The following is a 13,600-nucleotide window of genomic DNA, read 5'->3' on the forward strand; positions in this document are numbered from 1 at the left end:
AAAAAAAAAAAAAAAAAAAAAAAAAAAAAAAAAAAAAAAAAAAAAAAAAAAAAAAGCAATTTGGCCAAAAAAAATGAAGTGACTTGCCAAAAAAAAAAACAAAAAACAAAAAAAACACACACACACACTTAGTACTGTTAAAGCGGGCCGGCCCGCCCCACCGCGGGTCAAATTTCTGGCGGACTTTTGCGAGCCGGCCCGTTAGGCCGACGGGCCAAAATTTGTGTAACCCTAACCTGTCCCCGCGGGCTGACCCAAGGGCTTTTCATCGTTTTTTTTTTCTTTAACACAATACACTTACACATAAACACGATATTTTAAAATAAGTGCATACATAGCATGTGTATTATATTATGAATTTATGTGTCTTCATCTATATAATTCTATACATTATAAATTTCAATTCCATAATATGTATGTGTATTAATTTTAAGTGTTTATGTGGTCTCAACTATATAATTTTATGCATTATGAACATGAATTTTGTAGTTTATAAAGTCAAATTCTGTATATGTATTGTGGATCCTGGTCCACTATATAATGATTGAATAAGATGGCTCCCTAAGATGTCCACTTTTGACATAAACTTGAACTTTAAGTCCCATCTTAAGTGTTTGGTTACTGGGCAAGATTTGAGATGATTAGACCAGTATGTTATATTGACCAAACTTTTTAAATTGGGTTGGAAAGCATCAAATTAGGCTGAGACCAAAACCAATGGACATGCGTCTTTATAGAAGGATTGTTATGAAATGGACGATGGTCCACCATAGACATGTGTCTATTTTTAACTTAATTTTATTTATTTGTTTTTATAAATAAAATTAATGTATAAAAAGTATATATATAATAAAAAGTTGATATATTTTAAATAATATTTATATTGATATTTTTATTTTAGTATATATGTTAACTTAACATAAAATTATATTAAGTCACTATTGTAATAAGTACATTTTTAATGTACTACCAGTTTATTTTCAAAATATTGTAATTCATTTCCACAATTCTAATGCAAATACATCATCGTATCAATTGACATTAAATAAGTTTATTAACACAACATGCTCATTTTTACAATACTAAAAATTCATTTTTAAAATACTGCATGCTCATTTTCACAATTATAATGCAACTACATTATAATTATGAATCTCAAATATGTTTGTTACTGAAACATTGTAAATTCATGTTCACAGTACTAATAATTCATTTTATAATATTAAAATATGTTAATTCATACAATACTGAATGTTCATTTGTACAATAATAATGCATTTACAACATAATACTGATAGTCCTAAAATATGTTCATTAATGGAATAGTAGGTGTACGTTAATTTTCACACTACAAAAGGTTCATTTGATCAATACAAGTCCAACAGTTAAGCCTCAAATAGAAAGCAAACTAATTTCTAAATAATCACTTATCTCAAGATTACAGATTCATTCTGCTACCACTATAATTTCATTAATCATTACACAATTATTAAAACAATATACTGAAAAAATATTAATATGAGTACAACATACATCTGTGTATATATAGTTTCAATAAATGTAGTTAATTTAATAATAATTTTTAATTAAGGAATAATCTGTATCTATTTTAATATGATTTTCTTATTTAAAAATTTTTATATTTATTTTCACTTCTTTATTTTTTAAAATTGTTTTTTTTTTTGTTCGTAAAAGAGTTATGTTTTTATTTGTATCTTATTGATGTGGAATATACGCATCTAAATAAGATATAAATAAAATGAGTTTGTAAAATAAATAATTCACATATAATTTGCATGGTGCCTTGACCCGACCAGACTCGTCTCACGAATAAAGATCTGTGAGATGGTCTCACACAAGTGTGACCCTTTCTTTTTACTTATTGCAGTGAGATTTGCACTAAAGCGATCCAACATATGGTTTAGTGAATTTTTTTTATACCACTATTTAGGTGCCTTGAATATAATGGCTGAATCTCAAAGTTTAGCTGTGCCATTGTCAAGGTAAATAATGTGAACTTAAAAGGTTGCTTCTCAGAAATCAGAATCAACCAAATTAAAGAAACCTCCTTGTCTCTAATGGCCTCATCAAAAGCAGGCACACGAATGGAGAGAAGGGTGCATGAGCCAATTGGCACCATAACACTGAAAACTTACATAATAGTCCTTAACATAAAATATATTTTTATAAAATTATAAATTACTGCATTAATTTTCCCATCCAGCTGTAAAAGGTTAACAGAGCTTTGTGCAGATGATGTTTACAATGAATTGTAGTATCCCAAATCCTTCCAATTAGTGGTCTGAAATTCCAACAAGACATCTTAATTAGAACTTGCCATCTTAGTACAATGCAAGTTGACAGCTTTTCATTTGCAAGTTTTAGTCCAGAGATTCCCCTTTAATATGAGCGTAATAACTGAACGGCAGACACTAATCTGATCTCAAGTTTCATACAGACAGACAGACAGACAAAATCATCATGAATACAAGAATGCTCTTTCTCCTCCTCATCCTCTCCTATTTTGCTATTTCCTTAGCTAAAACAACACCAACAACATTTCCATTTTCTACCATAATCAACCTGCAGCAAAAAGGGTTCTCTTCTGGTTATTCTACAAAGACCACTGATAATAATAATCAACTTTATGACACAAAATATTTCACCCAAATTCTTGATCACTTCACCTTTACTCCTCAAAGTTACCAAACTTTCCAACAGAGGTATCTCATCAATGACACATATTGGGGTGGTGCCAAGAAAAAGGCTCCAATCTTTGTGTACATGGGAGGTGAAGCAGATGTTGAATTGTCTGCTCAGAACACTGGCTTCATGTTTGATTATGCCCCCAACTTCAATGCTCTTCTTGTCTTCATTGAGGTCATCTCTTCTTCTCCTCCTCACTACCATCTTTCTATCAAAGATACAATTTTTAATTTTTTTGTTAATATATATTTTTAAAAATATTTAGCATCGTTTTTATGGAAAATCTTTTCCTGGAGGGGATGAAGAAGTGAAACCAAATTCAACGACACTAGGGTATTTGAGCTCAACACAGGCATTGGCAGATTATGCAACTCTCATAATCGATCTCAAAAAGAATTTGACAGCAACTGACTCACCGGTGGTGGTGTTTGGAGGTTCTTACCCAGGAAGTACGTACATGCCTTTACTTTTACATTTATCCATTCATTTATTATTATTAATTGAATTACGAATTAATTTTGATTTAAAACTTGTTGACAGTGTTGGCAGCATGGTTTAGACTGAAGTACCCACATGTGACCATCGGAGCATTGGCATCTTCTGCTCCAATCCTCTATTTTGATAATATTACTTCCCCTTATGCCTTCAATGATATCATCACCCAAGACTTTAGGGTATGTAATTTTAATACTCCTTGCTCTTTTGCACTCTCTTGTAATATATAAGTTTTCACTTTATTAATTTTCCCAAAACATGGCATGCTATAGAAATTAACTTTTATACAACAACACTTGAAAATTTTAATTACTCCATCAAATAGGTACGTAATAACTCTTTTTTCTTTTTCTTTTAAATTTAGGTCCTTTTTACTCTCTTAATTTAAAGATAATAATGTGACTCAATCTCACGTGAACAAATCTAACCCCACTCTACATGCAAGAATATAGCGGGGTATATGGGGCTATGCTATGTCACCCCTTAGCAATAGCATAATAGTGTAATATCGTCAGCATATCCAAATTACTCCGTACTATATTTTTTTTTTAAAAAAATTATGAATGTTATATTTTAAAATTATTTTTCAAATAATTATATTTCTTAATTTTCAAAATTTCAATTCTCCAATACTCATTTATTTTAAAAAAAAATTGAGTAAATGAAGAAAATTTTTATTTTTATTTTGTCTTTGACAACAAAATTGTATTTTTTTTTAAAGTTTACATAATACATTAATAAATAAATAAGTGCAAGGAAATTAATTAGTAAAACATAAACTAATAAAGTATAAACTTTAACTATAAGTGTACATATATACAAATATTTAATGAAATTAAAAAATTTATAAGACATACACGCTATAAAATTAAAAGTATAGTTTATAAAAATGTGACACTACCCATCCTCTTATAGTGACGGGCTCTTGTACGTGGGTTAATCCAATACATTTACTTGTCATTGCTACTTAATTTTAGTGACATTTTTATCGGTATTTATTTATCCTATTTTTAATTATTGGTTAAAAATATTCCACTTTTAGCCTACAATGTATTTTCTTTTTGGAAATGTCACCAAACTATGACCTACTAAAAAAATCGCTACGCGCTCCTTGGACGCTTGGGGAGCGCCTAGCGCCTAAGACGCCTAGGCGGGGGATTAATCGGCGTCTAGGCGCTAGTGTTTTTATTTATTTATTTATTTATTTTCTTTAAGTATTTTTAATTTTTAAAGACTAATAATTATAAATTATATAATACTTTAATAGCTAATACTAAAATATTAAATAATATTAACCTAAAAAATATCTAGAGTTTGTATAATGTTATTTTGCGTGAAATAATCAATTAAAAAAACTAAGAACAACAGTTAATTGGCCGGTTAGCCGGCCTAGTGAGTCTAGTCGGCGCCAAGGAGGCCTAGGCGGTCGCCTAATCGGCTAGCCGCCTAGACCACCATTTAAGGTGATACACTAGGCTGTCGACTGGCGCCTAGCACCTAGGCGGGATTTTTGCAACACTCCCTACTAGTCTACTTACATTTAAAGATATTTTAGATATTCTAGACTAAAAATAAAATATTATTTTGTAAAATTAGGACTAATAGAACAAATCAAAATCGATCATTAGAACTGAAATAAGTCATTATAATCAAATGATCATTCAAAGTGGGTAAACTCTATTTTTTTAAAATTTTTTTTTTTTTTTACAATAACAATTGACACTCTATATGTTGTACTTCTTTTTTAAAGAAAAAGAAAAATATATACATTAGTTAATTCGAACTGATTTTGGGGAATCAGAGTGAGAGTGAGAATTGCTACAAGGTAATCAAGAGTTCATGGCAACTCATTCAAGAAACTGCCAAACAAGCAGGTGGATTGGAGTCACTCATGAAATCTTTCCGAATATGCGAGTCAGTTTAATTCCTTATTATTTACTTAATTCTTATTTTTAACAATAAGATTAATATATATATATATATATATATATATATATAATATAACATTTCTCATTATTTTCTTTCATTTTCTAGTACGGCTAGGAATTATATTATTATTATTGTTGTTGTTGTTATTGTTATTATTATTTATTATTTACTAAATAATTGTGGAAAATAAATAGATGTGTAAAGCAATTGATGATCCAAGGCATGGGAATGACCAACTGGAAAAGCTGTACGCAGCCGTCAACATATTCTACAACTACACTGGGGAATTAAGTTGTTTCGATATGAGAATTCCTCATGCTCTACTTAGTATTAGATGGTGGACTTGGCAGGTACCAGGTTATACTTCTTTTTTTTTTTTTTCTTTTCTGAATTTTATATTTTATATATATATATATATAAACTCTATGTAGATTAGATATGAAAAACATAATAATAATAATAATAATAATAATAATAATATTATTATTATTATTATTATTATTATTATTATTATTATTATTATTATTATTATTCCAGGTTTGCACAGAAATGGTAATGCCAATAGATGGTAACAACAACGATAGCATTTTCCCAGCATCAGAATGGAACTACACCGAACGGGTCCAATTTTGCAAAGACATATATAGCATCGAGCCCAGGCCAAATTGGATTACCACGGAATTTGGGGGTCACGTAAGCATTAAAAAAAATTTTAAAATACATTCCTATTACTTTTTATTTTTATCCATTAATATTTTACCAAAAAATTTTACTTTTAGTATTACAATTATTGTGACATTGTTCCGTTTACTCCCTGATTTGTAATTTGATCATATTTAGTCTCATGACTATTTTGATATTGTCATATCTGATAGTCTATACTACAATTTTTCTAAGTTTTCTTATTGAAAAAATGCTAATAAATAATATAAGAAAATATAGTGATAATTTTTGATAAGTTGATATTAATGTGACAATATTAATTAGAAAAGTTGTGGGACTAAATATAGTCAAATTAAAAGTTGATAACTAAATGATGTAATGACAGAATCATTGTGGAACTAAAATTATCTCTATTTTTATCGTTATATATATATATTTTTTTTTTGTTTTGTTTTTTTTTTCTAAATCTTCAAATGTGGTATGAATAAATAGAACATCGAGAGGGTTTTGGAAAGTTTCGGTAGCAACATCATCTTCTTCAATGGATTAAGGGATCCATGGAGTGCCGGAGGGTCAGTATAATACTTTTGTGTGTGTATTTGTACTCATTAAATGCAACAAATATTTAGTATTTTGTATTTATCAATATAATGTTTTCTTTAATATTGCAGGGTGCTAAAAACTATATCCAAATCCTTAGTCACTATCATTGCAAAAGAAGGTTAGCCATTTTTTAGTTTTTATTTTTTCACTACAACAAAAATAAAATTTACTAATAGAACTGTAAGCATTTTAATATTTTCTTGCAGTGTGTTTGAATATGCTTTAGTGTTTTCTTATAGTGCATTTGAAGGTAGAGAATTGAACACATGACCTCTTAATTTAAACTCAAAATTATACATTTCAGGGGACTATATTTATACATTTTTTATTTACGGGAAAAGCTATATGTGTGTGTGTCTGCTCGTGCGCAGCTTATATAAAAAATGTATATAATTCTGCTTGAAGTCAATTTATTATTCCCTCTTTCCTATTTTACTTGTTTTTTTTTTCTTCCTATTTTACTTGTTGTTTTTACTATTTATCGGATATAAATCAACACTATTTTTATATTTATTTTCTATAACATTTTTAAAAATAATTTTTAAACTCACCTTTTTATATTTAATAGTTTATTGATGATATAGTTCTGAAATGTACAAATTTTATATGCTAAATTGCTAACAATAAACTAAATATTACAAAAAAATTTTGAATGGTAAATAACTTAATTCAATTCTTATTAATTGAACTAAATACATAAAATGAAATAGATAGAATTATTCTTTTAATTTTTGGATTTGAACAGGTGCCCATCACGTGGACCTTAGATCCTCAACGAGTGAAGATCCAGAATGGCTAAAAGATGTGAGGAAGGAGGAGGTAGAAATCATTGGGCAGTGGATCTCTGAATACAATAATAACAAAAGTAGTGATGCAAAAGAAATTTTCCACCCATTTCTATATAAATACGTTGTATTATATGTTATATTATATATTATATTTATTTAATAATAATGATGTCAATATTAACTTTGCGAATAAATGTCATGTTTGTTGTAAATAAATAAACGTGGACATTACTAGACAGATTATATTATAAAAATACTTTTTCATTATTTATAGACTTGTAGTTGTAATAGAACTGTGTACATCATGTATGTATTTGATTGAATGATGAACTAAGGATTGATGAATTTTCTTTGTATCCCTGTTGTTCTCTCTAGCTACTTTATTACATATTTCAATATTCATTGTATTCACAGAATGAGAACGATATATACAACAATTCATGTAAACAACGTCACAATTCACAACAATGTTCTAGTTACTTAAAATATTTTAGAATAGATTACATATGAATTATATATCTTGAATAACTAAATGTATACAAGTTAAAAATAATACTACAAATTTATAAAATAATTTAAAGTTATTATTATTATCATTTCATTTTGAAAATATAATCTAGTAATCAATGTATCACACCATCTCGAAATCCACAATATAATTTTTTTAAAAAGAACAAAACTAGCTAAGATTCATTAGTTCAGAACCTACTCATCCTAGTGCAAAACGTTACAAACAAGAAACGGAGGATACAAAGACTACTCCTTAGGACAAAGAAACAGACTCCCGAGTTAGATAGTGAGCAGTCTGATTCACAAATCCTCTAAAAAATTTTAATGAGATATGATTAAACTTAATCCTCAATTCTATAATATAATATTATTATCCCAAAAGTCACGTCCCAAATGCAATGAGAATTATCGTTGATGGCATTCTTAATATTATTGTCAAGCTAAGGTAAATAATATAAACTTAACTAACATGGTTGGCGTGGTGGTTCAGCACCCCGTTCCTTAAGCATGAAGTTGGAACCTCACCCATGTGAATGGAGCAAACCATTTGATCAGTCCCCTACCACTTAGTGTGTTGACCGTTGGGACGGGGATTAGTCTTCTGGCTGTAGGCCGAATGGATACTTTTGGGAAAAAAACCTAAATATATATAGTCATAATCAGGTGTGGCCGTGCCTTCCCGTGTGACCGGTATGGTTTATACCACTCAATGTTAAGAAATGCACCACTCAATGTTAAAAAATACACCACACAAATATGCACTATTAGGTAGTAGGTACACATCACCAAAAACACACCACAACGTATGAAAAAATACACCACACAGTATTAAAAAATGCACAATTAGAAACAGGGGAGTTATGTGGTGTTTTTATGCATTTTCATTGTGATGCATTTCTTAACATTGAGTGGTGTAAACTGCAGGGCCGGACAGGAAGCCGCAGCCACATTTGAACAGATTTCTATATATATATATATATATAAACTTAGGAGCTGAGGTTGCCTCTCATAATATAATCATCCAAAGAAACCTCTTTTGTCGTCTGTAATGGCCTCACCAAAAGCAGAGACAAATGCATGAGCCAATACAAAGCACCTTAATATTGAAACCTTAAGCATAATATTACATATATATAATATAATAGTCCTTACATAAAATATATTTTATAAAAAAACAAATTAATAATCAACTAATTTAATTTTCCCAGCAGTAGCAGATCAGAGCTTTGTGCAGACGACATGATGTTGACAATATAATGTATTTTATATAATATTGTAGTAAACATTTGAATTCTGATCTAAATCATTAATTCCAATTAGCAGTGTTCTGAAATTTGAATAAGATAGCTAGCTAGCTAGCTTAGAACTTACCATCTATCTCAGAACAAGTTAAAATCATGAATACAAGAATATTATTGCTCATGCTCTTCTTCTATTGTGCCAAAACTACACCAACATTTCCATTTTCTACCACAATCAACCAGCTGGAAAGAGGGTTCTCTTCTGGTTCTACCAAGACCACTACTGATAATAATAATCAACTTTATGACACCAAATATTTCACCCAAATTCTTGACCACTTCACCTTTACTCCTCAAAGTTACCATACTTTTCAACAAAGGTATCTCATCAATGACACATACTGGGGTGGTGCCAAAAATAGGTCCCCTATCTTTGTGTACATGGGAGGTGAAGCAGACGTTGAATTGTTTGCTCACAACACTGGCTTCATGTTTGACTATGCTCCCCATTTCAATGCTCTTCTTCTCTTCATTGAGGTATATATACTAATCAATCTCGATCTCATCTTCTTTAATTTAATTTTCCTCTCCACCATCTTTCTATCAAAGATACAATAATTTCATTTTTACCTTTTTCTTTATTTCAATTTCCAAGGGTCCCTGTTTTTATATATAAATTGAGATTCAAATTTGAAATATTAGGGAATCCAAAAGAGGATTTAATTAATTGTTTTGTCTTTGGAATTAATTAATTATTTCTTCTTTAATTTTTTGTTATTATATTCAAAACAAAATGTAGCATCGATTTTATGGGAAGTCAATACCATTTGAAGGAAAGAAAGAAGCGAGATCAAGTTCAAATACACATGGGTATTTGAGCTCAACTCAGGCATTGGCAGATTATGCAACTTTGATAATTGATTTGAAAAACAATTTAACAGCAACTGACTCACCAGTGGTGGTGTTTGGAGGTTCTTATGGAGGAAGTATATATATGCCTTCACTTTTGCATTTATTATTATTATTATTATTATTATTATTTGGTGGGTTCGGAATATATAATTTTGATTTCAACTTGTTAACAGTGTTGGCAGCATGGTTTAGGCTGAAGTACCCACATTTGAGCATTGGAGCATTGGCATCTTCTGCTCCAATCCTCTATTTTGACAATATTACTTCCCCTTATGCCTACAATGATATCATTACCCAAGACTTTAGGGTAATTATATATGCTCCTTAATTGCTCTTTTAATTTGCACTCTCTTAGCTTGTAATGTATGTTTTCACTTCATTAATTTTCAGAAGACATGGCCTGCCATATATACTAGAAATTAACTTTCATACAATACCTATAGATAATAGTATATACTTACTCTATTAAACATATAAGGACTCTTTTCTCTTTTCATTTTATTTCACTGAATTATATATAAATAATAATAATGTGGGTCAAACTGAACTAGCCAACATACTATAGTATCTAGATCAACCCGTTTGGTCATGCATATGGATGCGGCCACTCTATAAAATATGGGTTTGGTTGAGCCAGACTTTGATTACTGTGATTTTTTTTCTTTTCTTTTTCTATATTAAAAAGCATTTCAACATTATTACATAAATATCATTGTGTTTGAATCTATATTGTTGCCAATCTGATGGAATTTTTTTGTAATATAATTTATGAACTTGAAAGATTTTTAAAAATTACTCCGTATTAGTTTAAATTTTAATAAATTTAGTAGGCTCAGTCTTGCTGCTACTCTAAACATATGAATTGAAGTATATATTGAACCACTCCCCACACTCTACAACTGGCTATAATGCCAAGTACTAAAGTACTTGCTGTCATCGTTACCTAAGTATAGTGGCATAACATATTTTAAAAAACGTATAACTATACATCTGGTCATCATTGCTATTCTTTATTTAATTTGAATTGATTTTTGAAAGTAGAGTGAGAGTGAGGATTGCTACAAGGTGATCAAGGGATCATGGCAACTCATTCAAGATACTGCCAAACAGGCTGGTGGACTGGAGACACTTAGGAAATATTTCAGGATATGCAAGTTAGTTTAATTTCTTATTATTTACTTTACAAGTAATGATATTCATCTCTAACAAAAATTTTCTTTCTAATTTTACCTCTTGACATGACACTATTTAATTTGATTGGATACATTAATCTTTTATTAAAAACTGGTGGCCGGGAGTAAGTCAATTTATAACACCCAATAATTATATGTCATGCATGTCAGGAGGACAAAGATTAAGAGGAGTATAAAGTATTTTTTTTTAGTTGATCCGTATCATTTTTTAAGAATAAGAATATTAATCTCCCCGTAACAATTTTCTTTGTTTTATTTTATTTTTATGATTATATTCAGGAATTATATTGGTGTAGACATTCTTGAACAATGGCTTAATACAGCATATAGTTACACAGCCATGACTGATTATCCAACTGCTTCCAACTTCCTCAATCCATTGCCACCTTATCCTGTCAAACAAGTAAATTCAACACTATTAAACATTTATAAATTCTTTATAATTTTATTTTTTTTCCTAATATACTAATTACTTTTGTTTTCATTATCTACTTGTTAGTTATTACTTTACTATCTTTTTTTTTTTTCTCTCTTTTGATATTTATTTATTTGCACATCAATATACAACATTTGATTAGTAGGTTAAATAATTGTGTAAAACAAAATAGATGTGTAAAGCAATTGATGATCCAAGGCATGGAAGCAACACATTGGAGAAGTTGTACGCAGCAGTGAACATATTCTACAACTACTCTGGGGAAGTCAGTTGTTTCGATCTAATAAATCCTCCTGATCCATATGGTCTTAGTGGGTGGACCTGGCAGGTACCATATTCATATTATATCCTCCTTAAAAATACAAATAAAATCTAAAAGTATTAAAAAAAATAATAATCTAATAAGATTCTTGATATCCCTAAAATATTCTCCGAATTTACTAGCATATTATAACATTTGCAATTTTTATCTCTATAATTTCAACTCAATGCCTCCATATATATATACACCCTTTAATATTAATGGTTGGTTGTCTGCAGTTTTGCTATAAAAAGAAATTTAAAAATAAAAATAAGAACTCTATGTAGATTAGAAATGAAGAACATAATGGTCTTGTTTGATAAAATAATTAATCTATCAGTTAATTTTAACTTGTTTGACCATTACTAGATGTTTGACTTGGTTAAACAACTAATTAATATGAGTGTTTGATTAATTAGCTTTCTGTAACAACTTATTACTCCAATCCAAAACCTCTAAAATTCAAAGCAACTTTTTCGATTCACTTTTTGATAAAATAATTGTATATAATCAACTATCAATTAACAACTAATTTACCAAACATCTTTCTATAATCAACTAATGCTATCAATTAGTCAAACTCACTAACTCAATCTACTAACATCTATTTACCAAACACTCCCATTATTTTTCCAGGCTTGTACAGAAATGATAATGCCGACAGATGGTAATAGGAAAGATAGCATTTTCCCAGCCTCGGAATGGGACTATAACAAAACGGCCCAACTTTGCAAAGACATCTTCCACATCGACCCCAGGCCCAACTGGATTACTACGGAATTCGGTGGCTATGTAAGTATATACACAATATCACAAATATATTTCTATCACTTTCTAATTTTACCAATCAATATTTTTAGGACCATTATTATAAAAATTTATAATATTTATCTTATATTATTTTCTCTCCTTTAAACTTCAAAATGTTGTTTAAATGAACAGAACATCGAGAGGGTTCTGAAAACATTCGGCAGTAACATCATCTTTTTTAATGGATTAAGAGATCCCTGGAGTGCCGGAGGGTTAGTCTAACTATATAAATAAATTTTTTTGGGTGTATTTTCACTTAATAAATGTTTTACATTTTGTATTTTTCAAAATATTTTCCTTTAATATGACAGGGTTCTAAAAAATATATCCAATTCCTTAGTTGCTATCATTGCAAAAGAAGGTCAGTGAATCACAAAAATTATTAAATTCTAACCGTCAATTGATTAATTTACAAACTATAGTAAATATTTCGCCATAATTATATATGCTTAAATACAAAAAAAAAAAAATTGTATATAATTCTTCTTTAATTTCATTTGATTTTGAATTTTTGAGTTTGTAATAGGTGCACATCATGTGGACCTTAGATCCTCAACCAGTGAAGATCCGGAATGGCTAAAAGATGTGAGGAGGGAGGAGGTAGAAATCATAGGGCAATGGATCTCTCAATATTATATGTTATAGTTTAACAGTTTCATTTTTGATTGGTTTTCCATTTTGAACAAGACAATGTTGCAAACAAAACATGATGCAGTATGGTCGGTCAATATCATTGCACAAAGATAATTAATGAGGTTGAAAATATCAAAATAAAAATAAACAAATGCTCGCCTGGGAGACAATTATTATGCAGTAATTGACTAATAATGTAATTATAATTTCCTGTTACAGTAATTTACCTACAAAAGGCAAAATCCCTCACCTTAAACATTAAAATGAAATACCTTAATTACACAAATCACAATCTTTTAAAGTTTCATACGCACCTTAAGCATACAAACCACGCATCTTAAGAAGTAAAATCACGCACCTTAAGTTTCAACGACTACTCA

General features: G+C 29.5%; 2 protein-coding genes across 2 annotated transcripts; both read left to right on the plus strand.

Annotated features, from left to right (window-relative positions):
* The first annotated feature begins 2,493 nt into the window (after window positions 1-2,493).
* On the plus strand, window positions 2,494-9,025 carry LOC116029527 (lysosomal Pro-X carboxypeptidase-like). Its single transcript, XM_031271578.1, has 10 exons — window positions 2,494-2,880; window positions 2,972-3,155; window positions 3,247-3,380; window positions 5,003-5,119; window positions 5,325-5,480; window positions 5,668-5,823; window positions 6,286-6,365; window positions 6,465-6,514; window positions 7,142-7,261; window positions 9,018-9,025. The coding sequence occupies exons 1-10, from the start codon at window positions 2,494-2,496 to the stop codon at window positions 9,023-9,025; spliced, it is 1,392 nt and encodes a 463-aa protein (XP_031127438.1).
* Window positions 9,026-9,091: 66 nt separating this feature from the next.
* LOC116029528 (lysosomal Pro-X carboxypeptidase-like) lies at window positions 9,092-13,232 on the plus strand. The gene is made up of 10 exons (XM_031271579.1): window positions 9,092-9,472; window positions 9,735-9,921; window positions 10,021-10,154; window positions 10,889-11,001; window positions 11,320-11,443; window positions 11,649-11,804; window positions 12,414-12,569; window positions 12,720-12,799; window positions 12,899-12,948; window positions 13,114-13,232. The coding sequence occupies exons 1-10, from the start codon at window positions 9,092-9,094 to the stop codon at window positions 13,230-13,232; spliced, it is 1,500 nt and encodes a 499-aa protein (XP_031127439.1).
* The last annotated feature ends 368 nt before the right edge of the window (window positions 13,233-13,600 follow it).

Source organism: Ipomoea triloba, chromosome 9 (assembly GCF_003576645.1).
Source record: "Ipomoea triloba cultivar NCNSP0323 chromosome 9, ASM357664v1".
In the NCBI taxonomy this organism is placed as follows: Eukaryota; Viridiplantae; Streptophyta; class Magnoliopsida; order Solanales; family Convolvulaceae; genus Ipomoea; species Ipomoea triloba.

Coding starts and splice junctions, on each gene's coding strand:
- LOC116029527 (XM_031271578.1), top strand. CDS start 2,494: ATGCTCTTTCTCCTCCTCATCCTCTCCTATTTTGCTATTTCCTTAGCT. Junction 5,120..5,324: donor CTTTCCGAATATGCGAGTCA/GTTTAATTCCTT, acceptor GAAAATAAATAG/ATGTGTAAAGCAATTGATGA. Junction 5,481..5,667: donor TTAGATGGTGGACTTGGCAG/GTACCAGGTTAT, acceptor TTATTATTCCAG/GTTTGCACAGAAATGGTAAT.
- LOC116029528 (XM_031271579.1), top strand. CDS start 9,092: ATGAATACAAGAATATTATTGCTCATGCTCTTCTTCTATTGTGCCAAA. Junction 11,002..11,319: donor AAATATTTCAGGATATGCAA/GTTAGTTTAATT, acceptor GATTATATTCAG/GAATTATATTGGTGTAGACA. Junction 11,444..11,648: donor CACCTTATCCTGTCAAACAA/GTAAATTCAACA, acceptor AAAACAAAATAG/ATGTGTAAAGCAATTGATGA.